This window comes from Lepisosteus platostomus, chromosome 8 (genome assembly GCF_059453375.1).
Source record: "Lepisosteus platostomus isolate fLepPlt1 chromosome 8, fLepPlt1.hap1, whole genome shotgun sequence".
Lineage (NCBI taxonomy): Eukaryota > Metazoa > Chordata > Actinopteri > Semionotiformes > Lepisosteidae > Lepisosteus > Lepisosteus platostomus.
This window is the reverse complement of record NC_142618.1, coordinates 15,417,883-15,443,813: the sequence shown is the minus strand read 5'-3', so window position 1 is coordinate 15,443,813 and position 25,931 is coordinate 15,417,883. Positions and strand designations below refer to the sequence as shown.

Below are 25,931 nucleotides of genomic sequence, written 5' to 3'. Positions count from 1 at the left end.
ACTAGTCGTTGTTGTTCTTCCCGAACTTCAGGTATAAACCTCCATTTATGACGGAGACGTGGGAATAGCTCAGACGACAGAGGCAGATGGGAATATGGTGCATGAGAATGATTCACACAAGTGAACTGAAGCCCTTTCGGGACAGACCTCTTAACTTTCGCTTGAGCAAAGGACATATGTTTTATTTTTGGCCTTTCCACAGTCTAATACTCTGTAGGTCATTGCTCTAATGTTTGCAAAAGTGCCGGAAAAGCAGCAAATGGCTCATTTTTAGTTTTGACTACACAGTATCGGCTAAGTCTTAGTCTTACGAGGCGAAATTAATAACAGTAACACATCGTTTTTTACCCACTCATTCTAAACCCGCGTAAAATGTCTTTTTTCTGTTAAAATGTCGAAAGTGGTTGCTGCCGCCAGGACGTCTGTCACACAACAAGTGATGAAATCTCTTCTAAAGTCAAATGTCGAAAGCGAAATCGCCAAACCGGCGCTCAGCTGTGGGCAGCTGCGAGAGTCACAGCACAGACCCGCGCAGAGTTTCTGATCAGCGGGACGCGCTCAGGCGACCTTTCCACAGAGCGATCAATGAGGACTTTGAGCCCAGTTTTCAGGCAGATAAGTGTGACTGGGAACAGAAAGTAAGGTCATATCTACAAGTAGACACCTCCAGACCGCTCCTGGAGAGGAAGCACACTTTCCCCGCTCAAGGAAACACGATCACCGGCACCTCCGAGATACCGAGAATTAGACAAATTCTCCTTTTCAAGCATCTTCAATGTGGGGGAAACGGAACAACACGGACATTTTCAGAGGAAGCGCTAGAACAGTGCAAAGAAAAAGTTTCAGGGAGCCCAAAGCTCGTGTGGCGGCGTGTCATGTCGGGAGACGAGCTGTGTTTGTGACCTGGAAGAGTCCCTCCGAGTCTGTGAGCAGCGAGACTCAGCCTCACAGCGTCCGACCGCAGCAGGCGGCACCGTGTTACTGGGCTGCTGTACTGACGATCAGGGGTCCGACTGTTGGACTACAGTACACCTCTCATACAGGTGATACTGACAAACACGGGTCCGACTGTTGGACTACAGTACACCTCTCATACAGGTGATACTGACAAACACGGGTCCGACTGTTGGACTACAGTACACCTGTAATACAGGTGATACTGACAAACACGGGTCCGACTGTTGGACTACAGTACACCTCTCATACAGGTGATGCTGACAGACACAGTTCTGACTGTTGGACTACAGTACACCTCTCATACAGGTGATACTGACAGACACAGGCCTGGCTGTTGGGTCACCTTAGGGACAGAGTTCAGTGGGATTGAGGACACAATTCAGTGAGATTGAAGACATAATTCAGTGAAATTGAGGGCACAGTTCAGAGTTCAGTGGGGTTGGGGACAGATTTCAGTGAGACTGGGACAACTGTGGACCAAGGAAAAGAGAGAGAGAATTTGAAAGTCCATAAATCCATAATTCAACCCACAACAGCTGTGTCCTTTGTGTGTATCTCCACTTTGTGGGGACGCCTGATTTGGACTAGTCCAGAGATTAGATTACAGCTACAGCCATTTACACAGTAATTGATCAGAATAAAGGCATAGTAACTGAGGAAACTAGTAAAGATGTGTTACGAAATCTTTTATTTAATAGACAACTCAAGGAGAGTGTCTGATAACTCACTTATACCAGGTAGCCACTATCGCTAATACACAGGTAGTAGCCTTTATCTTTAGTGCACACAATCTTACATACTTTTTGTTTGCAGTCTATCTACCGTGTAGCTACAGTAAATACTAAATACTGATCTCTTTGTGACGTGTTACATGTTGGCATACATTAGCAGCAAGGTACATCGTTCGCATGCGTTTTTGCAAGGCGAAAGAAAGTTCATTTTCTTCTTTTCTAGATAATTCCGGTAGAGGAAATCGCGGTTCAAGTCGAGAGGCGTGCAGGAACTGCGCTTCAGTTCAGTGCGCTGGCAGTGTCAGGTGCATCGCGGGCCATGGCGTTCGGCGGTGCGGTTCTGCTGTTCCTCGGGGTTTCAGGTGAGAAGCGCCGGTCGCAGGTCCGAGCGGTGCGCGAGCCGGGCTCGGACCTGGGGGGGGGGAAAGAGGGTCCACGGACCTTCGTGCGTCTCGAGCGCCGGACGGCAGAAGAGGCGCGGATGTGATGTAGGAGGTGAAGCGCCCTGGCTTGTGAGGCATCGTAGAAGCACACATGCCGGTGAAGATGCAATAATGATGAAAAAACTGTTTTAGAATTGTGAATACGAGCAATACCTGCCGGTAAATGCAATACTAGCTTTCCAAATGTGTTTAAACGTGTTATATTGCTTCGTGGGACACCTCAGAACTCAGTGCTCTGTCTTTATAATAGGTCTATACCTTCACAGAAATATTATAGTAAACGACGGGATCAAAATGTCCGCAAGGATCCCGCTGGGTACTGATGTAAATGTTAATATCTTAAGAAGAAACAAGTTTTTTATGTCTGCATTTGGAAAAAAAAAGATCCAGGCATAGGTGTTGGACGTTATTTAGAGATGTATGCTTTTTCAACAGCATTGCAATTATAATCCAAGTCCTACAGTGTAGTTTAAAGACATTGAAACCAGAGTTGTCAGGATTTAGGCAACTAAGCCTGCTTGACCGTACACTCGGTGTGGACTGGGTACAAAATATCAGCAGGAAGAGAACATTTCAACTATAAAAAAAGTTAATTCAAATTGAACCCGTTGTCTCAAAGCACACTTGATTAAACTACCATCCTCCCAGCTGCAGAGTCATTCCCTCAATGCATTTATGCTGACTTATACATGGCTTTTCCTTGTTTCTTGTGGAGCAAAGGAACAAAACTTTTATTCTCAAATAGTTACTTGACTTTCAGAAACTTTGCTGGTAATCACTGGATGTTCCAGGGGTAAACTGAACTGAACTGTAGATAATGAACCGTTTCCCAGGGATTCTCTGTCCTCCCTCGCAGTGTTTCTGGGGACGCAGTTGTTTCTCTGCCTGGCTGTAGTAAAGTACGACAGGTCACTGCACCAGTACTGACAGGAGAGGCCTGACATGGATCCAGTCTTCTGGATGTGATGACCGTGGCCGGACGCAGTGGATCATAAACATGGTAAACCTGCTGTAGACATAGAGCCGAACTGCTGTTCTCTTGAGTGAAGTCCTTCACTCCCCTCGCTGGGGTATAAGAAAGACCGCCAGTGGAACTGCTCACACAGCACCAGTGCCACTGCCAGTAAGACATGCCCTGCACAAAGCCAGTGTCCTGAAGAGCTGCATCACATGTGACATCTAAAAGCTCTGTGGCTGCCATTAAGAGCCCTCTACTGTAATATTACTGCGTATGGTGCAATATAGTATTTCAGCATCGCACTGTGGTTTGAGACCAGTGTAATTAAAATCACGCTAGCAAGAAAGAACAAGGGCTCAGGTGTTAAGAAGGTATCTTACAGAAGTCACCCTTTACTGTAATGGATGGATGGAACTGTTCTCAGAGTTGCTCACAAGATGCTTACATTTATCACTAACAACCTAATAATTAAAAAAGCCTGACTTTGATGAAGGTGTCTGTGAATTTAATCTGTTTCTTGAAGGAAATGTGCCTTCCAGGAGTCACACAAGGGGAATCTGTGTCCTGGTGTTTTTTATATCGTACTGTATGTGATCAGACACCGAAAGTATGACTTTAGGCGCAGAGGAACAGTTCCTTGTCTTCAATTTCTGATGTGTTTAGTGATTTTAAGTTCCCACAGGGTAAGAATATCTCCCACCCTCTCTAACTTCCGGTACATTTCAACAATCCTGTTTTGAGTTTTATATATAGCTGTGTGGTCCTTTAATGACAATAACGATAATATAACCTGCCACTGTTTGATTACAACCCTGCTCCTCAACGCCCACCTACAACATTTACTTCAGCTCGGTCCCAGGTATCAGTGCAAATTCATACACTCTGGGAACAAGTCCATCAAATTTCATTTCAAGCTTTCTTAACCCGTGGGGAGGGGGGGTTGTTTTATGGAGCAGTTCACTACAACAATACAACACAACTAGAGATGAGGCCAGTACTGGACATTGCGTGAGAGCGTAAGTCTGTTACTTTTACACCTGGGGACACAGAGGCGTCTCCCAGAAGAGAAGGAGTGGAAATTCACACACACTCCATACTGCTCTCGCTCGGGCCAGAAACGCGTTTCTAACTGATGTCATTACAGAACGGCAGACTCTCAGGAAGACGTGTTGTGAGCATGTGGGGATGAGGCTGTGCACCCCAGCAGCTCGGGCCGGGTCTCCTTCCTCATTCTCGGGGTTTTATTGAAGGCCCACCATCTTTTCAGTAATTATGTGTAAGAGCGCTGCAGTTCGAGGTCTGTCTGAATCGCAGGCTTGATCGCGGCACCGTGACGCGAGGACATACTCAAAGCCGTTCGCCTTTTCCTTTCCCAGCCCCCCTCTCTTATGATCGGCTCAGAGCAGGTGCTCTCATCGTCTCTGTCACTGGTATCGTTTCGATTCGGATTCGCACGGCGGCGTGTGACCCTGGAAACGGTCGGCTCGTGCAGGTGCCGCGCGCCTGGCTCGGTGCAGGCAGACAAGGGGTGTGCGCAGCGTCGCGCGCTGGAAATGGCACGAGTCCCCGAGACCCGCTGGTGTGTGCAGTTCGACTCTCGCAGCTGCCCACAGCTGAGCGCCGGTTTGGCGATTTCACTTTCGACGTTTGACTTCAGATGAGATTACGACGCTCATATTGAATATCTGCTGTGGAACATTGCACACATGTTTTGGGTGCTGTTTTTGCCAGTTTTAGTATTTGAAGGAAAAAAAACAAACAAACAAATTTACGTGCGTTTTGAATTAATCGGATCGAAAGATGGCGATTTAGTCGTATTGATTTCGTACGACTTCCAGACCTGACGGTCACACAACGCAGTTTCTGGGCCATTGGCCTTCTATGAAATTGTGCATACTGTACTTCAATATCAAATTCATTTTTTAAACTTAATGACCTGTATTGGCATAGCGGATGAATTACTGTTTCATCGGCGGAATGAGAATTACTCATTCTCATGCCCTGTATTCCCATTTGCCTCTGTCGAACGAGTTATTTTCATCATCTCTGTTCATAAATGTCGTTCGTCTGCAATCTGATCTGATGTAAACAGCACGCGACAGGTAACACCGGCAGCCCAGCTCGTGCATGACTGTACAATGTGGCACCACTGTAAATACGTCGCCTGTCTGGCTTGGTGTTTGCATTAAAGCACAGGGCAAACACACGACTACCTGTGTCGCTCACAAGACAAGAGATTAGTTTATCCTCACAGACTACTAATCAAAGTAGTTCATATTGTTTACACCAGCTCTCCTATCAGCATCAAATGGTGGACACTGAAATATCACCTGTAATAAAGGTGTAAAATAAACCAACAGTCGGATCTGTGTCTGTCGGTATCACCTGTATTAGAGGTGTATTGTGACCCAACAGTCGGACCCGTGTCTGTCAGTATCACCTGTATTACAGGTGTACTGTAGTCCAACAGTCGGACCCGTATTTGTCAGTATCACCTGTATTACAGGTGTACTGTAGTCCAACAGTCGGACCCGTGTTTGTCAGTATCACCTGTATGAGAGGTGTACTGTAGTCCAACAGTCGGACCCGTGTTTGTCAGTATCACCTGTATGAGAGGTGTACTGTAGTCCAACAGTCGGACCCCTGCTCGTCAGTACAGCAGCCCAGTAACACGGTGCCGCCTGCTGCGGCCGGACGCTGTGAGGCTGAGTCTCGCTGCTCACAGACTCGGAGGGACTCTTCCAGGTCACAAACACAGCTCGTCTCCCGACAAGACACGCCGCCACACGAGCTCTGCGCTCCCTGAAACTTTTTCTTTCCACCGTTCTAGCGCTTCCTCTGAAAATGTCCGTGTTGTTCCGTTTCCCCCACATTGAAGATGCTTGAAATGGAGAATTTGTCTAATTCTCGGTATCTCGGAGGTGCCGGTGATCGTGTTTCCTTGAGCGGGGAAAGTGTGCTTCCTCTCCAGGAGCGGTCTGGAGGTGTCTACTGTAGATATGACCTTACTTTCTGTTCCCAGTCACACTTATCTGCCTGAAAACTGGGCTCAAAGTCCTCATTGATCGCTCTGTGGAAAGGTCGCCTGAGCGCGTCCCGCTGATCAGAAACTCTGCGCGGGTCTGTGCTGTGTCTACTAGCCGGGTCGAACGTTTTGGTTTAGTGAATTCAGCAGGGGAAGCCGTAAGCCCGTTGGGTCCAACACTGAATGTATTCCGTATATACGCGTGAGGACCCCGGCTCGGGTCGCCCTCTGCCCCTCAGGGTGATGGTTTGGGTTCCCTCCGGCTGTCAGAGTTTCATCCCGAGAGCCGTCCCGGGTCAGCTCCGTGTCACACGCCTGTTCCAGGATCTCAGAACTGGGGAAAAGCCGGTTATTCTGATAACACAGAGGCCCGGGATATAACGGGAAACGTGTGAGGCGCCGGCTTTTGTACAGAAGGGGCCGGAGTGGAGCAATTTTGCCCGCAGTCGGAAACCCTGAAAAGCGAACAGGAGCCTCCGGGCAGTCCGGTGGCAGAGCGCGGCACCGAGCGGGCACAGCTGCTGCCGCGCGGAGTCTGACCCCTGAACTGCAGCCTGCGGCTGGAGCCTGCGTGAGCACCTCGTCCGGTTCCAGCCAGTCAAAGCGGTTGAAAAAATCACGTGCTTCACCTCAAATTCATTATATATATATGCCCGCAAGAGAAAAGTCTGTTTTCGGTCAGCAGATTAAAAAGACGCTTTGCGGTCCTGTCTTGCGTGCAGCTTTGACAGGACTGCATCAACCGGACACTGTGAGACAAGACACCTCTGTGCTCTCTGCTGAGACACATTAACCTGCAAACTTGCAGAATCACGTTATGGGTTAATTTTCTTACTGGCAACCAAGATGGACAGAACAGCTGATCCTCATTACTGAGTTCTCGCACAGTGTCTGCGCGAATGCTGAAGATGACCGAATTAACAGGGCAACCAACAAATGTACAGTCTGTGTTACTGCAGAATTAGAGCATTAAAATTAACATGACTAATAAAAAACCTGCAAGATGCTGTTATTTTTTTCGAGTAAAAATCAATTTATGAGAATGCTGTCTATTGACGATTGCGCAGCGTCTTCCATTTAGCAAACGATGTCTCTTCCCCTGGTGTTTCCAAGCCGAGATGACAAGGTGTCTGGCTGCTGTTGGCCAGCCCACAGCGCTGTGTGGAACAGGTCATTCCAGTGAATCAATATCCATAAACATGAGCCTCCTTAGATGTGAATAACACTAAGACATGACGCATGCCAACAAGTTAACCATCTATGACATAAACCTGTGTTTGTAATGTATGTAAAATCACCGTGATTGTAAGATCTATGGTTTTATTTTCTAAGGCACATTTTCCTTTCTTTCCCTACCGTGACACGCTGTTGCCAAACGCGTAACTGAGGGATACCATCACAACAAGACCCCCGCAGCATGTCATGATAGGGACCTCATGTATATCGCATGTATATCGCGGGCAGTGTATATCACGACTGGCGCCTTGCTTCCATGCCAACCTGGCACCGCTGTCGCAACAAAGGTCTCATATCAGGATATATTGTGACCAGATAGGACGTGTCACGATATATTAACTATGTGTCGCGACATGGGTTCAGCATATGTCAGGGTATGTCCTATCGCAATATATGGACTCCATTCCCCAACATCGACCGGGGCATTTCGTCTGGGTATGTCATATCGCGATATAGGGCCTTCAATGTCGCGACATAGGGCGGGGCATTTTTCCCTGGGTATGTCATATCGCGATATGTGGGATTCATGTCGCGACATGGGCGCGGAGCCGTTTGTCGTATCACGATTTGTGGACTCCGTATCGCGAAATGGGTGTGGGCGTTTTGTCGGGGGTACGCCATATCACGATATATGGACTTAATGTCGCGACAGTGGCGCCGTGACAGTCATGTGCCAGTCGCAATAGGTATGGCGATGTGATCGTGATGCGCGCACTTTTAACGTGAGTCGTGAACGCGCTGTGGATGCCATGACATTCTTTGTCTGCTATTCAGTTTTGACCTCAGTGCGACTTCTCTTAGATTGACCAGTAATTGGAAACCAATGGATGTGTTACTGTATATCCAGCGTGCTCACACGGTTAACCGGGGCTACAGTATTTGGACCAAGAAGAACTTTCATCACCTGTGTATCTACACGTTCTCGGAACTTCCGCTGTGGCGCTTTACCCAATCAGAGTATCGATTCTCACTTTTCATCCAATCGCGGCCCGAACTGCTCGGGAGTTTAGCCAATCGCGGGTCTGAGAGCTGAGAGCTAGCAGCGCCAGGTGGATCGGCTTGTTTACTGTCAATGAGAATCTATTTGTAAAATGCTTTACTTATTTGCAAAATAACTACATCGGGTTATTTTTTTAACGTCTTTGTTGATTCACAATGTCCCGTACTCTTCGAAATAAATACATTTTTATTTGCAGTACAACTGTCTCCGCTGCTTTCTGGAATGAATACATGGAATTTGAACAATTTTAATCGTATATTTAAGGTTGGGGAAACACCTGCTTTGTACTTCAAAAATGAATAGAAATGTAAAGTCTGTGATTATTATATTATAATGCTCGTGCTTTCAATTTTGTTGTGTTATTGTTAAATTATGTCGATCTTGAAACTAATACCTAAAAATGTGTATATGGGCTCTCGTGTTGTACCAGCGGTAATTTGGAAACTGGTGTCTCTTCACCAATGAAAGGAGTACACAAGCAATACATTTTCGAGAACATGGTTAAAAATGAAAAGAAAACATCTAACCCAATGTTCATACATAGTAACTCCTCCCTATATGTAAGACTGTTTAAGACTGGGTTGGAGTTGTATGCTGTCTAGGGAGTGGCTCTGAGCATACTCAGAGCCCACGAGGGACTGGGATCAAATCCAGGCAGGGTGTAAGGAGAGCGGCACTCATCGCATAACGTTATAGAAAAAAGAATTAGAAATCAACTAGAGGATTGCATACAAGGAAATAGTTTATATGGATTTAGAGAGGCTGTACCTAACCAACATGTTAGAGATCTTTGAACAAGCAACAGCTGTGACAAACATTCACAGGACATGTGGTCTGGTATATTTAGATTTTCAGTAAGCCTTTGAATAAAGTTCCTCATAAACAATCAATTCTCAAAAAAATTGCCATTGGTTTTAAATGGAGAAATGGTTATTAATTAGAAAACAGGGTACAGATGAGAGGCAAATACTCAAATTGGGGTAATGTAATCAGTGAATCTGTACTAGAAACACTGCTCTTCTTAATTATATGAGATACATACTGTAGTGGAGTACCACAGGGATGTGTACGAGGACCACTGCTGTTTCTAATTTATATCAGTGATCTAGCTCCCGGTTTAGTTATTAACCTAGTCAAATTTCCAGATGATATAAAATTAGGAAGATTAGCACTGACTGTAGAATCAGTAAATCAAAATCAAAATAATTAAGACAAAATCACAACTGGGCAAACACCTGTCTGATATAGACAAATATATCAGGTTTTACTAGGTAGTAAAAAGAAACCATAAATATAAAAAAGGAAACACTGAAAAATGTGAGAAAGATAGTTAGTCATGTTGATGTATCATTTATATTTTCTAGACAATGCGGGGAAGCTTATAAAATTAAATGTCAAAGAAAATGTTAGAGCATAAAGTTAAAAGTGTCGAATTTAAATAAAATAATGTTGTTTGAAAATTACACAATGCAGTGGTAAGAGCTTATTCAGAATACTGTTGGAATATACAGTGCCCTCTAAAAGTATTGGAATAGTCAAGTCAAAACTTGTTTTTGTTTTACTTTAAAGCAATTGATATCTGCATCACTTTGGTGAAATTCTGTCTTAGTTTCTTCTCTCCATAAAACTTTATTCCACGACTATCCTGGCTCATGGCTGTACTGCCCAGTGAAATTTTAAGCCTGGAGGAGGAGATGTCACGACCTAGTCTTGCATGGCCAGAGTGGAACTGTCTCATTCGTCTGTATAATGTGACTGATGACGACAGCAGCAGAATGAATCCCATCTTTACAGAAGCATCTTGTCTGCTCATGTGGAAGAAAGTCCTTCCAGAATAATTGGGTGGCACATCACCAGGTAGCAGGCAGTGTGACAGTGACCCAAAACATACAGCCTGTGCAGCTCAGGAGGTCATCAGGAGAAAACAATGGACAGTCTGAGACTGGCCAGGTCAGTCTCCAGATTCATGTTCAAATGAGCAACATGTTACATGCTGAAAGACAATCTGATGTCCGAACTAGCCAAGAACAGACAAGAACTAAGAGGCTGCAGGAAAGCATCTCCAATGATCATGCAGAGAGTTTCAGCTGTCCATAAAACTGGCCTGGTTTGATGATCTGGACTGATGATGTAACTAAAACAGTAGCAGAATGAATATGATCTTTACAGAAACCTCTTCTCTGCTCATGCAGAAGAAAATGCTTCTGTAGTTACTGGGCAGGGATTCACCAGATTTCTATCCAAATGAGCAGCATGTTACATGCTGAAGAACACATTGAAGTCAAAACCGATCAAGAACAGACAAGAACTCAGAGTGATTGCAGCAAAAGTGTTGGGTTAGTTTACCGGGTCACAGAACTCATATTGAGACAAAAGTAAATTCAGCCATCATACTGAATTTTATTCTCTAACATTTCCCTGAAGTAAATGTGCCCCAACAGTCAAAGCTGCTTTGAAATCTCTTTTAAAACACATCTTGTTTTAATACAATAAAATACTCTAATAAGCTTCTAAAAATATACAATAATGTACTTCTCATCAACAAATGGACAACTTCTCTGAGGCTTTTCAAATTGTCTTGAGATCTTGTGTGTTCCAGGTGCTTGCCTTTCTGTGTCCCAGTCTGAGGAAAAGCAGCAGAGCAGACTCACTGCAGGAGAGTCCTTCACCTTCCCTGATGCAATAATACAGTCAGGACATCTAAAGTACACAGGCCTGGGCAGTATTATAACTGTCCAAAATAATGTCAGTGACACTGACTATGAAACAAGCTTCAGAGGGAGAGTATATTGGGACAGCAGGACTGGACAGATCACCATCACAAATCTAACTGTGCAGGACTCTGGAGAGTTTGAACTGGAGTCAACAAAAGCAAATCGCTTTACCAAGAACTTCATTCTCAAAATCTACAGTAAGTGCAATCAGTGAGAAATTCACCCTCACAGTCTACAGTAAGAACAGTCAGTGAGAAATTCACCCTCACAGTCTACAGTAAGAACAGTCAGTGAGAAATTCACCCTCACTGTCTACAGTAAGTACAGTCCATGAGAAATTCACCCTCACTGTCTACAGTAAGTACAGTGAGAAATTCACCCTCACAGTCTACAGTAAGAACAGTCGGTGAGAAATTCACCCTCACTGTCTACAGTAAGAACAGTCGGTGAGAAATTCACCCTCACTGTCTACAGTAAGTACAGTCCATGAGAAATTCACCCTCACTGTCTACAGTAAGTACAGTGAGAAATTCACCCTCACAGTCTACAGTAAGAACAGTCGGTGAGAAATTTACCCTCACTGTCTACAGTAAGAACAGTGAGAGATTCACCCTCACTGTCTACAGTAAGATCAGTCAGTGAGAAATTCACCCTCACCATCTACAGTAAGAACAGTCAGAGAGTTATCACCCTCACTGTCTACAGTAAGATCAGTCAGTGAGAAATTCACCCTCACTGTCTACAGTAAGTACAGTCAGAGAGATATTCACCCTCACTGTCTACAGTAAGTACAGTCAGTGAAAGTTCTCAGTCCCTCTCGCTGAAGCAGCTCTGTGATATGTGAGGTGTCAGTGCTGCTGTGTCTGTGTGTGCAGAGCCGGTGTCGAAGCCCCAGGTGTGGGTCATCAATACCAGCTGCACTGCAGTGTGCTCTGTGGAGATGGGGCCAGGCGTGAACATGGCCTGGAATACCAAGACACTCGATCAGCCCCAGGTTCACAATAACATCATGACTACAAAACTGGACTTGAAAGGACAGCCCCCCCCATTCAAGTGCTCAGCCTGGAACCCAGCTGACATGAAGTTAGCTGTTCTCTCCCCTCCAGAAAATTGCACAGGTGAGGGGTGTTTGTTCAATGTTGAGGTTTCAGTGTTTCGTAGTTACCATGTGAGCATGCTTGGCTATTAATGGAGTTTGCCACCGATGCTGGGGAGGAAGGCGATATCCTAATCTCACTCATTTCTGCTTACCTACATGTATAAGTCTTGCACCCGAGACGTCTCACATCGCCTGCTCCTCCCCATCTACACCCTCATAGCAAACTCCTTGCAGTAGTGAGAGGTTTGTGCAGCTCCTCTTCTGAAATCGGCTGCCATTCCCTCAGCTAGGAGAGTCACACCAACACCCTGTACAGATCTCTTCCCCGCCTCATGTTCATAAGGAGCTCGCTGAGCTGCTTAAGTGCTGTAATGTGTCAGGCTGTAGTACTATAGTGTATGATACAGCACATACAGCAGTGGGCAAAAGTCTTCCCCTCTTCCCATTAGTGTCCTGTTCCTCTGACTCACAAAGGATGTCTAACGAGGTTTTTTAAAATTCGCACTTTTCATTAAAGCCCCGATGCTCGAAGTGGACACATTTGTGGGTGAGAAAAGTTAAATATCAGCAGAAACAGCAAAGAAAAACCCAAAGAAAACCATGTTGATGGTGTGAGTCTTCACCTACCCCCCTATGACCCCTCGGAGTCTAGACATGAGATAAGGCTCTACTGACTTTGCACACTGGGAATGTGCAATAAAAAGCATTCAGTTTGTGCAGATCTGACAGCCAAGACATGGGTCTAGTTTCACTGTATAACTTTCAAGGAGAGCACACCCAGGCTGTGAAGCCAGTACTACAATACTAGCAGAGTCAACTGACAAGTCCTAGTGTAAACTATCATTACCTGTACAGTTCTAGAATAAGGTGTTCTTCTTTCATTTGAACTATACAACCACAGTTACTGTTTCACTAGGAATGACAACAACCAAGTACTTTAAGTTTCTTGTACAGTACGTGATGGAAATTGTCGCTAATGATTCTCGCCTTGGTTGTGTTACACTGTGTCCAGTGTTACAGTCCTGCTCTCAGAGAGTGTTAATGTCCAGTTAGGAAATGCATCTACATTAACCTCCCTGTCCTTCTGTCTGCAGGTATCTTGACCTAATTTTTCACTCTTAGTGAAACATTAATCTCTTTCTCTCTAACAGAACATAAAACACCAGATGACAACACAAAATGGATTGTGGTGTCAATAACTGTGGTGGCAATTACTGTGTTAATTGTGGTGGGAGGGTGTTTCTTGAGGAAAAAGAGGCAAGGTAAGAGGACAGAAACAGTCTATCTTTGTGTTATTTCCTGTCTTTCTGTGCTCAGTTCTGAGTGTGCGACAGTCTGTTATCCTGCTTGTGTGACTGGATTTGCTGATGTGTGTGTTTATGTGCTATTGTTTGAGTAAGAGTGTGTCATGAGTACATGGGACAACACCATACCTAAAATTAACAAGATCTACAAATTGGGTCCCCTTTAAAAAGTCTATAGAATCATTTCACTTGCAAATGCAAAATCTAGCCTCAAGACATTTAATTTCTATTTTGTGCAAATGGATGTTTATTACCATGTACATCTATGTTTATGAAACATTTGTCTTTCACGTCTACTACTGAGGTAGGTGCCTTGTTATTGAAGGTTATTGGCATGACCGATTAGTAAAATCAGTGTTGCCAAAGCAAAACAAATACAATTCACATAAAACAAAAATCTACAGACATTTACAATAAAGACACAATCATAAGATATTTACATATATACATATGGAGCATTATTGGGAGACAGGCTCACTGTTCCTCAGACTGTGACAGGACACATACTGTCACATACTGGGCTGCCAGTTCAACTGAGTTCCCTCCTCCTTCTCCCAGTAGGATTGTGACCTGTTGTGATTCTGGCAGGTGTGATCACTGAGCCTGTACTTCATCAGGGTCTGTTTCTTTTTGCTGTTACTTTTGTTGGTTAGATATTCGGCTAATGTGTATTGTGTAACTCCCAGATGAGCTGATAGCGAGACCGAGGTATGTGTAGCTGGATGTGTGCTCCAATGTGTTGTTGTTAAGTGTGAATTTGTACCTGTTTCCCTGAGGTCTGGCTTTCTTCTGGAAAACCAATCTGGACAAGACTCCATGGACTTGTCCAGATTGACTGTCAGTGCCCAGGTCTGACAGTCCTGCTCCAGCAGTGCCAGGTTGTGCTGCAGCCCCTGTTCTGGGTCCAGATGGGCTGGCAGTGCCCAGGTGTGACAGTACTGCTCCAGCAGTGCCAGGCTCTGCTGCAGCCCCTGTTCTGTGGGCGACAGCAGGACCAGGTCATCTGCATAGAACAGCAACTTGATTTCTGTGTCGTGTAGTGTGAGACTAGGTTTGATTGTCTTATCAGTGTGTGTAGGGTGTAAATGTGGTCAGACGTGGGGTGATCTGGTAAAACACCAATCTGACTCTTGCTCAGGAAATTGTGTTTGGTAAGGAAGGCCAGTATTCGTGTATTTAGGATACTGCAGAATACCTTCCCCAGATTACTGTTCACACAGGTGCCCCGGTAGTTGTTGGGATTGAGTCTGTCTCCATTCTTATAGATGGGCATGATCAGTCCTTGGTTCCAGGCTTCAGGGAAACATCCGGCTGTCATGATGAGATTGGAAATTTTGAACAGGGCTTGTTGCAACTTCAAGATGCTGTGTCAGCATCTCGTTGTTGACTCCATCTTGCTCTAACTGTGCCTCTTTTCCGTTGTACAGTATTTATTTATTACTGAGAGATTCTCTGTCCTCTCCTCTCTCTCTCATTGTGTCTCCTGTCCTGTTGTGTGTGTTTATTACTGAGGGATTCTCTGTTACTGTATCTCCTCTCTCTCTCATTGTGTCTCCTGTCCTGTTGTGTGTGTTTATTACTGAGGGATTCTCTGTTACTGTATCTCCTCTCTCTCTCTAACTGTGCCTCCTGTCCTGTTGTGTGTGTTCATTTGTTAGGAATTCTCTGTAATCTCTTCTCTGTCTCACTGTGTCTACCATCCTATTATCTTTTTACTTATTATATTATTTACCTTATCTCCATTTTTTGTCTTGAACTATGTTTTTTGTTTATTTCAGAGAGGAATCAGCTATAAACTTTTATGAAGAAACATGGTTACATTTCATTTCATTTCATATGGCGTTACACCCTGGAGCAAACAAGATTCAGAACTCTGCTCTGGAGTGAGAACTCCCTGCATTGCTTTATGTACCTCAGTGTTATTTTTCTGTACTTTTATAAGGCTTGACTTTGTCAATAAAATCCTAAAAAAGCAGTGCCTGGTTTTTGCTGTGCTGTTTAAACTGACAAAATGTATTCAATCCTGAAGGACATTGTTGTCATAGTCAGTCATAGCCAGCCCACCTCTCTTCTCCCAGCCATCCCTGCTTCCGGACATTGGAAAAGTCAAAGGCCAGCTCCCAGATCACCCTGCAACTCACAGCTGGCAGCCCACTGGAGCTCAGCAGGTGTGAGCCTGGTCAGTACCTGGGTGGGAGACCTCATGGGAAAGCTAAGGTAGCTACATGAGGTTAGTGGGGCCAGCAGGGGGCGCTCACCCTGCAGTCTGTGTGGCTCCCATTGCCCCTGTATAGTGACAGGGACACTATACTGTAAACGGGTGCCGTCCTTCGGATGAGATATAGAACTGTCTCTGTGTCATTATAAATCCCAGGCTGTTTCTTGAAAAGAGTAGAGGTATAACCTTGGTGTCCTGGCCAAATTTCCCATTGGCCTGTACCAATCACGTCCTCCTAATAATCCCCATCTCTGAACCGGCTTAATCACCATGTTCTCCTTCCCACTGAGAGCTGGTGTGTGGTGAGAGTACTGGCGCACTATGGCTGCTGTCACATCATCCAGGTGGGGGTGGAGGGGATCCCCATTACCTGTAAAGCGCTTTGAGTGGAGTGTCCAGAAAAGAGCTATATAAGTGTGAGGAATTATAATAAGTTTACAAAGGAGAGAAGGTCATTCAACCCATTTAGCTCAATTTGTAGCGAATTGATCCAAGGATCTGATCCAGCTGTAATCTTAAAAGCAGCCGGAGTATCAACTTCAACAGCATGGCGAGAGAGATTGATCCTTCCCCCTTGCCCCTTTCTGTAAAGAGAAGTGCCTCGTGTGCTCAGTTTTAAGAATGAAAGAAGTAGAGCTTAATTTCACACTGAAAAGTAGAAAAAGAAAAGGCGTTTCAGCTGTAAAGCCTTCTTCAGGTGTGCGGGAGAGAGAAAGGTAGTGTCGAGATGACATTTAACATTTTTTACATCCTCCAGAATTTCTCAGCTGTCCTTATCCAGGAGGTTCTTGAGAACTTGCACACCGAAATGCACCAACCGGGGGAAAAGGAAGAGTGAATCTGAAACATGATAACTGTCCATATGACAGTTCAAAGTTTCACAGTACACTAGAAGTACACTTCATCTCAGAATTGTAATTCAAATGCTATTTTAATACTCAAGCTGAGGAACTTTAACGCTGTAACTTGAACTAAACTGCTCAACAACATTTGACTCAAAGGAAAAAAAGTATTGTGAGCTCCCTTCCTGACTCTACTTGCTGCAGTAGAGTGTGGTGCCATGTCTGCCCACCCTTCGGTTCCTGAGTTCTGTGCTCAGCCTCTCTGTGTTTCGTTTTCTCAGGTTGTCGCTGCTGCTTTCTGATTTCCTGTGTGAGCAGAGATTTCATTATTAATCTGACTGTGACTTGTTGTCGAAGAGTCCCAACATTTCTCCTCAGAAGCTCTGGCCAGCCTGCAACCTCCCAGGTCACCCAAAGCCTACCCCTGCCCTCTGTTCCCCCCTCCTCCCCAGACCTGGGCTCTATTTCATAATCATGTCCTGTCACAACATTTCCTTCACAGAGGAGGCCCCCTCAGGTGAACCTGATCACAAATGAAAGGTCTCAAACACAGATCTAGAGTCATTTTCCAGCATGAGTGTTCAATTAAAGAATTAAATAACACAATAATTTTCTTAGATGGACATAAAAAAAAAAAAGATTTTGACCAATTTTAAAACAAAACTCAAGACACTAATGGAAAAACAAACACACTGATTTCATCACTTTGAATCAGGGGCTCTGGACTCTTGACCGAAGGCGGTGTGGAGCTGTGTTCAGATGTTCTACACTGGCAGCATGGTAGGTGTATCTCTTGTAAGTTGCTTTGGTTAAAATAAGTCAAAATCAGAGCTCATCTGTCTGACATCTGGGTCACTGAAGCAGGAGGAGGATGGGATCTGAGGTCAGGGGGCTTGTGCACCTGCAATGCAGGATCAATGATGGGGAATTGTAGCCACCCAGCAGGTTTGCAGGGAGGCACAGGGCAGAGCTCAGTGTGTTCTGACCCAGGAGGAGAGACGACACCTTGTACACACACACTGCAGTGGAGCGCTGCTGCAGTTCAAAGTGTCTCAGCACCGAGTACTGCACCGTGACCTCAGGAGCTGCTGGACTGCAGAGTTTCAAGAGCCGTCGAGTTTTAATACAAATCATTCATCTTTGTGTTTTATCTGTCCCCAAGGGAATGTGATGTTTCTGAGCCTTCAGGCTTCAGGCGTGATTGTATTTCTCCACAGGAAATAGCTGTGTAATATAGCAGTGCACAACTTCTGCTCTTTTTCTGTACATCGGGGCAACTGCAATCCTGCTGAAGATTTGTCTTTGCTGATTCGTCCTCATGTTATTGAGCCATCAGACATTTTATATGTTTGGTCCGTGCACACAATTAACCAGAAATAACAGCTGAAATTCTGTACTTTTGCAAACACTCATCTTTCTATCTGAAATAATACAAATTTCAATGATCCACATGCAAAAATGACAAACTCCATCGCACTGTCCCAATACCTAAGCTTTTAACTGAGAACCAGTCCAGCGATAGTTACAGTCAAGTCAGAGCCCTAAAGCTTGTTAAAAGTGTTTTAATGAGGTGCTCTTCCCTGACTTTCCCACCTGGGCCCCATGAGACTCTTATCACTCATTATCACAATGCCTGTATCTTTCATAGTAGTATTATCACCACCTCCCTGGGCCCATCAGGACTCCCTCCATCCAACTGGCTGTAAGGACCAGTAGGTAGACAGATTTGTCATGAATAACCCCCAAAGCAGAGCCGTAAAATACTCCTGCCCTTGCGTTTTTCATTTCAGCTGACAGCTGAACTGCTAAACTGAACTGGTCACCTGCTTCATTAGCAGGCGTTTCAGTGCTTCAGAGTTTTGTACACTGTCCCCAGTGTTCAGAAGTTGGGGATTTCAGGGCAACTGCTCAAATGTGCCAGAACTGTGGTTCTCCAGGGCCTGGGCGAGCTATTTCTGTTGCAGCTCTTCCAGAACTTCAGATGAATGCTGTAGCATCACCATCATTGCTCATCTTCATCATTGCTGCTTGACCCAATGGTAGATTTGCTATAAACTAAAATGAGCAAATATATATAACCAAATATGTTCCTAATGTCAGCGTTCTTCACTGTGAAATCTGAATTACATTCAGACTCCTGAGAATGTGCTCCCTGTACAGTAAAATATGCAGGAGAAATGCCAGGTGTCTTATCTGCTTCAATAGCTCTAGGTTTCGTTTTTTGAAGAAATGGTTGTTGACTCCAGAGGAAGTAGAGTCGAGAGTGTGAATAACCGCAAGAAAGCAAGTTCACAAAAACAAACCGTATATCAGCCTTATCAAGTAACATGCTGTCAGTAGGTGACGTATGAAGAGAGTTCAGGATATTTGGAGGAAACGTGTTGTCTAACAGCATTTTGAAGATGGCAAGTTGAGTGTGGCTGTTTGCACTAGGCCATTATATCTGGGTATAATTGTAACAAGGGGATGTGATTAGTGAGTCAGAAACAGATAAAAAAATGAAGTGGGACATTTAAATTTTGCACACATCCAGCATTGCAACATTACTGCTTAACCACACTGTTGAAGGTAGTGCAGGGACCTGCTAATTCAACCTTCACCAAAGGTTATGCTAACATGCAATAAAGCTGATCTGCTTTATTAGCTCCAGCAACTTCTGCTACATAACAAAAAACAGGACCAACAGCCATAAACAAACAACACAGGATAAAGCAGATCAATGACTGTTGCACATCAAAGGACAGGACAAATATCCATAACAAACCATAAAACTGTGAAACTAAACTTCTTTCTGAGCCCATACTGTATATAAGGGTCAGTAACCCTTTCCAGGGTGTCTGTTCTGTGGGGCAGACCCAGGGCACGTTGCCGTCCTTATTGAGCTCAATAAACCTGAATTTGCACAAGACGATGTCCTGCTCCTCTGATGAAGAATTTCCCACAACAAATAATAAACTCTCTATTGACACAGCAAGACAAGATGCAGCAGGGACTCCCCAATAAAATGAGACACAGACAGGCAAAGCATAGAGCTTAAAAATGAGGGTGAGAAGATATGATATCACACTCAACTGCAAGAAGCAGAGTTGAAGGGGAGGTCTCGAGCTCAGACAATACTTTCACCTTCACTTACTTTTAAGGTCAAACATTGTCCAGTGGTTTATGTCAAGTTAATGCATTAAAGTTCCTCAATTTGAGTATAGAAATCACATGGTGATCAGGCTGAGAAGGGTGGTCATCTGTGCTAAGTTAACCTGTATCAAACTTTTCCCTTTGTGTGATTCAATTCCATTTAAAGTTCTGAAGTTGTTTCCTTGGGATTTTTGTGGATAAGGACCAGGAGAGCCAGCCATCCCTGTTGGCAGTCGGCGGAGGAATTATGCAGGATGACATTCATGGTTTCCTTGCAATTCCTCACTTATGCCTAAAGTGTCGCAGTAACACCAAAATCTAGTCACACCTGTTCGGGGCAGAGCTGTGGCTCTGTGGCTCAGGATCTGTGCCTGTGACTGGAAGGTTGCTGGTTCAAATCCCACGGCTGGCAGAGGAATCCTACTCTGTTGGGCCCCTGAGCAAGGCCCTTAACCCCAGCTGCTCCAGGGGTGCTGTACAATGGCAGACCCTGTGCTCTGACCCCAAGCTTCTCTCCCTGTCTGTGTCTCCATGGAGAAAAGCTGGGGTATGTGAAAAGACAAATTCCTAATGCAATAAATTGTATAGGGCTAATAAAGAAACATTATTATGAAGGGTGCGAGTTGGCAAGTAGAGGGCAAATGAATTCTCCTAAACAACTCCCACCTGGGGTATGTTTTTAACCCGGGTAACAAAATAAAGGTCGCATCCAAACTCTGGGAGGATATATAGAAAGGATTTGTGAGAACAACCATCCTGGTGGGGGTGGCGTTTCCTCAGGCTGCTCTGCTAGAAAGAGCTGGATGAGATCCTTGCGTCAGTCCGTTGCAAACCACCAAACGGGCTAGATGGCCCGAAAGGTCCCTTCTTGTTTCTAAATCACTGCATGAAGCAAAGGCCAGAAAAGAGGCATAGTAAATGTGTTAACCAACACATATTAACCAGAACCGGGGAAAGACACACACACACACACACACACACACACACACACACACACACACACACACACACACACACACACAGACACAGAAGAGGCTGTCTCCCAGCCTCTGCCCCACTATATCCCGCCTTGTGTGCTCCTGGCTAAAGCACCCCGCACGGCGCCACAATATGTATTTACACCCCTGTAGTTAGTATTTTGTAAATCCTCCCCTGGCAGGGATTATACCGACTAGAAGCCTCCTGCAGGGCTGCGAGGATCTTGCCACTGGTTGCACCTTGTCAGGCCATGGCGACACTTGGGTCCTCTTCCTGGCAGGGCGTCCATCACAGGCCAAATACAGATACAAGCTCAGAGCAGGACCGATTCTCCCAGAAGCCGATTAACCTGCCAGTATGTTATTGGACAGCAGGGAGAAACCGGAGAACCCGGGGAAAACCCACGCAGATAGCGCCCAGGTGCAGGACTGAACCCAGGGCCCCAGCGCAGTTAGGCAGCAATGTGAGCCCCCTGCACCACTCTGCCTCCTTTTATCTCCCAGAGGAAAGGGAAAGCATTGGAGGTCTCTGTATAGTTCCAGAGTCTCCCACTGCACTTCTAAAGGACATATTATCGATTGTTTTTTGCTGGATTTTATCCATGGAATACTTAGAATTGTGAATAAATAAGTCCCTTGTGTTTCCTGGAATTCATTTATTTATGACAAAGATGACTTTTCTCTGTACAATGTTTAAAGCATAACTATACTATTGTACTACTATATCACACAGTCGAGTATTCTGCAATTTGCCTCACTGGATTAATAAAGTATCTATCTAAACCTTTTAGGATTTTTTAAGCAAGGCATATTGTCAAGTTTTTTGCTCCGTTTGTACATTTGTAGGGCACTTACAACACCTGCTATTTAGATTCCTCAAACTGTGAACAGTTTGAGAACAAAAACCACGTTTTATGGAAAAAATTTCCACTATGGAGAAAATCGCTGTTACAGACGGTGCGTCGAGCTAATGTAACATTGTGTTTTCCAGATAGAAGGGTAAACCTTCGTGTAGTCCGATGAAAAACGGGTTCTGTATTTTGTTTTTGGCTGCTCCTCCACGTCGTTGTGTTACACAAACACTGAAAAGGACAGTGACACGAGTACGTGCAGACAGCGACATTACGTACAGGGAATCTCTGTTGCGGAGGGGGGGGTGTCCGTAAAAATTGCGGATATATAATTAAATAATGATTGGCTAATGATTTTTCGGACCGGGGTGTCGCCAGCAGAAACTTTGGGAGCGGGGAGCGGGAAGCGGGGGGGAGGGACGATGCCCGGGAGATTATTGATCACTTGCAGGAGTCAGGGAGGAGACTTGTGATGTCTGCGGAGAGAGCGAGGGTTAGGAGAAACGTCTTCCCGAACTTGGGCAGGTGTAGGTTTGTGTCCGAAAGTCCCTTTCAGGACACGATCCAGTGTGGGTGATCCCGGATAATATAAACTGTACTGAACTGTTCCGGCATCCAGAAAGTCTGGCGAGAAAATGAAGTGTTAAATTAGTATGTGTAGACACGTTTGTACATCTTCAGGTCCTCTGCGATATTCCTTTCCGGTACGGTGCTTTTTTTTTTTTTAATCCTGGAGCAAATGGGTGGTTTGGAGTCGCCACTCAGCAGAACTCGGGACTGGTGATCATCTTCAATTTCCATCCGTAACTGACACAGTAATGGAGCAGCTGTTACTACTGTACGTACCTGGCTCAATTTCTAAGCAAAACACATGAAAATCAATACAGATTTCCAGGGGGTTCTGAGTTGGAAACAACACAATACAAGCTATTGCATCGTGCTTCGATCAGTGTTTCTGAAAACTCTTCGAAAATCTTGTGTTTATGGACCTTTGCACTGATTGCTCCTTCTGACAAACAGTTAGGCAGTTAACTGCAGAGCCTGTAAATGTCTGGCACCAACCGGACAAATGTAGGCGAGAGCGGGGCTTGTGTAAGGCCAATATGGCTGACTGAGCACCATTTCTTTACATTCTTTATTGTAACACTTCCTGTTTACAAACAGCCCTGGCCGTCCTGTTGCTCTGACACCTCAGGCTGCTTCACTGCTCGACTAGAAGCTTGAGTTTCCGAGAACAGCCAGCGAAGCCCCTGATTTGCCCCCCTGCTCGCTCACTGCAGTGACCATGTCACTGCCCACTGTGCCAACTGCTCCTGTGCGAGGACTGGTCAGCAGGTGAACTCCAAACGCAGGTGGAATTATTCTAGCGCCAGTCTGCTCGTCTAATGTTGAAATTGAGCTCTTGTGTAAGCAAAGACTGCTGCCCCAGGATGTTTGTTCCCTTAAATTGCAAGCTGCCCGTCTCGTACAAACTGCAGAAGGGATTCAATTGCAACACCCAGACCCCTGTAGTGCTGGCCAGGGTCACCCGTGCAGTCTGCACTGCGTCTGTTCAAACTACTCTGTATCGCCTCTTTCATCAATGTTAAATTATGTCTCTTGGTTAATCTGTTGTTGTTGCTGCTGTTCCTCTGTTTGGTACTTCCCTCTTTTTGCATGATCTTTTAATTGAACAACTTTACTTAGTATACTGTAGAACATTATTCAATGGTGTAGGGTTCGAATGTGTGCAAATTCGTTAGCTGGGGACTGTTCTCTGCCTTGAACCCTCAGGAATGTCGAAGCACTACCATATTTCATTCGAACTGGGTTTTAATAGTGTAAAATCCTAGCTCCGTGAAGTTGCCCCCCCCACAGACAGCTCAAAAGATTAAAAACACATCATTCGTAAGTGCTACGTTTGTGCCGATCTGTAAAAAAGTAGCGTTTGTTCTGCTTTTTTTTCCCCGAGATATAGCGCCTTGTTTTTTTCAGGGTCGTGACTTCACTCATAACCCCCCACAATGTCGTAGGGGAACCGGACCGGTCTGTATTTGTGCCGCTGGAAAAAAACTTCCCAGCTACTTTCGTTCCTGAGATATAGCGCCTTGTTTTTCGGGTGATCACGTGACCAAGCACGATGACTGACCTCCAGTGACCCCGTCTGCCGAGTTCAAGCGACTGTTCCTGCTGCGAGAGTAACAGGTCTGCAGTTTTGATTCTCTGTTTGCTCTGGTGGATGGGGGGGATTTCGCTTACCAGTATCGTTTGTGTAAACAGGGAAATTAAAGTTGTCACCAATACCGTAGCCTTAAAAGGCTACAAAATTAGCAACTGCATGTTCTTACAAAGAAGCTTTAACTAGCATGCCTCAGTATTTCGTAGCTGTGTCCTTTTTAAAAAAAAAAATCTGAAGAAGTAATCGGTTGACCCAGGTAGTTCATAACTCAACTGCAAAACATTGGGGACTCTACCGTCTCGCACATGCAGGCCGCGGAAATATTGGAAAATATTTTTATTTTCAATGTTTATTTTATTTAAAAGAACCAAACATATATCTAAGGTCTTAAAAGTCAGTCATTATCCATGTCTAGGTATTTACAGTGGTCTTACGTGCAAACATAAGCGCACGATTAGGTCACGGTCCTTTCATTTGTGTATTCCTGGTCAATCCTTGGTGTGGAATACAGTGTGGGGCACACCTTGACCTCTGAAGACACAGATATGAGCGCCTTCGTTAGATCGTCATATTTCTCCCAGTTGAAATCGTGTTTTTTGCAGTGTGCAATGTAATGACCCAGGGTGTGTTTGCATGCTCCCCCCGGCAAACAGCACAATCACCGAAACCCACTGCACCCGTTAGTGCTGCGTTTGTGCCGGTTTGCGCTGTTGAAAGTATCGTTTGTGCCGCTTTCATTACCGAGATATAGCGCCTTGTTTTTTCAGGTAAACACGTGACTGTCTACAAGAAAGTTTAAAGGTACCAACTAATCAATGTTTTAATTCCTCAATGTGAAAACAGAGGGTGCAATTTGTTTCGGTGCAATCTTCTTCTCGCGAATAGCAATTGTAATTTACATTCACAACTGTAACTATTTTTCAAGTTTCACTAGCGTGTGTAACGATCATTATAACGTTCTCGGCAAATGAAGCTTTCAAAGAGGTCTTCGCTGGAGATGCAGAAAATACTGTATATCAGAAATCAGTTCATCTCTCTGACGCTGGGGTCAACTTATCAAAGGACACAATTGAAAGATCTGGTGGTTGTGATCTTTCTGTATTCGCGTCCTACTCCCAAAAGGGAGGCGCTATATTGAAATGCAAAACATCCACCCCACCGGACTCAAGAGTGCTCAAAGTGCAAACCCGTTGTTTTCACCACATTAGGTAATTAAAAGTATCGTTGTTGGTTAACTTGTGATGTCTGCATGTGTGAGACAGTCGAGTTTCCTATGTTGTTTCGCACATACGTGATGAACTACCTGAATCAACTTAGTGCATAGTGCCCCTTTTAAAAACCCTGGTTCTGTTTCACATTTACGGACAGAACATTAAGTAAAAGAAACAACGTTCGTTGAAAACGTATAGTCATCAGCTAAAATACACATAAACCCTTCTTATGTGTCCAGCCTGCACTTTCTCTCCCTGCCTCCATGAGTTTAACACTGGGCTGTAATGACATGGGCAGTAAAACTGTCAGACCAGTTAAAGCAGTCTCCAGAACCGGAAGCATACATAACACAATAAAAACAAGACCACGTGAGACGCAGATTCTGGGTGGGGCGTAGTGGGAGTTTGAGCAGGGGACAGGGAGAGGCTCACCTGCGGGCTGGATCTGTTCTCACGATCCTCATCTGTTTCATCCCGCTCTGCTCTTCTTTCACACAACCCAGATCCCGGATCCGTCGGCGGCCAGATCTAGTCGCGAGAGAGCAAACTCGCCAGTGTTCGATTCGTAGATGTACTGTAGAGACCCTATAAGGGTACGCTAGTAGTGTCTCATGCGAGATTTGATATGATAGTTTTTTACCCTTTACACCTGGACTATATTAGGCTAATTTGATTAATTGGTTAAATTGGTCCACTATAATTATTATCAAATTACAGGCAGTAGACACCCAGTGAACTGTGTGTGTTTAGATTGGTTTTTAAATAGAAATCAGGGTGATAATGATGTAATCAGTACCACAGGGGTCTGTACTAGGACCACTGATTTTCGTAATGTATACAATTAAAAGTGTATATTTGAGATCAAGGGCGAATGTGTTAAAATAGTATACTACCACTGAAGCCTCATTAAAATATATATTGTGTACTGTTTTGGTCACCATGTTATAGAAACAATATTGCTGCTCAGGAATTGGTACAGAGAAGAGCAACCAGACACATTCTTGGGCTACAAAATATCTCAGTTTTGCCCAATATCTCAGTATGATTTAAAATCTGAATATAATCCAATATCTCA

General features: G+C 44.7%; 1 protein-coding gene across 1 annotated transcript; it reads left to right on the top strand.

Moving 5' to 3' along the window:
• Window positions 1–1,905: 1,905 nt before the first annotated feature.
• Window positions 1,906–15,442, top strand: LOC148656738 (SLAM family member 9-like). Its single transcript, XM_088642588.1, has 5 exons — window positions 1,906–2,050; window positions 10,950–11,261; window positions 11,940–12,182; window positions 13,315–13,425; window positions 15,246–15,442. Exons 1-5 carry the CDS (start codon window positions 2,008–2,010, stop codon window positions 15,260–15,262), a joined length of 726 nt encoding a protein of 241 aa, XP_088498714.1. The 5' UTR covers window positions 1,906–2,007; the 3' UTR covers window positions 15,263–15,442.
• Window positions 15,443–25,931: the final 10,489 nt, after the last annotated feature.

Bases quoted from the DNA above. Each gene is read 5' to 3' on its own strand.
- LOC148656738 (XM_088642588.1), top strand. From the start codon at position 2,008: ATGGCGTTCGGCGGTGCGGTTCTGCTGTTCCTCGGGGTTTCAG. The intron at 2,051-10,949 runs GTGAGAAGCGCC...TGTGTGTTCCAG, and splicing joins GCTGTTCCTCGGGGTTTCAG to GTGCTTGCCTTTCTGTGTCC. The intron at 11,262-11,939 runs GTAAGTGCAATC...CTGTGTGTGCAG, and splicing joins CTTCATTCTCAAAATCTACA to AGCCGGTGTCGAAGCCCCAG.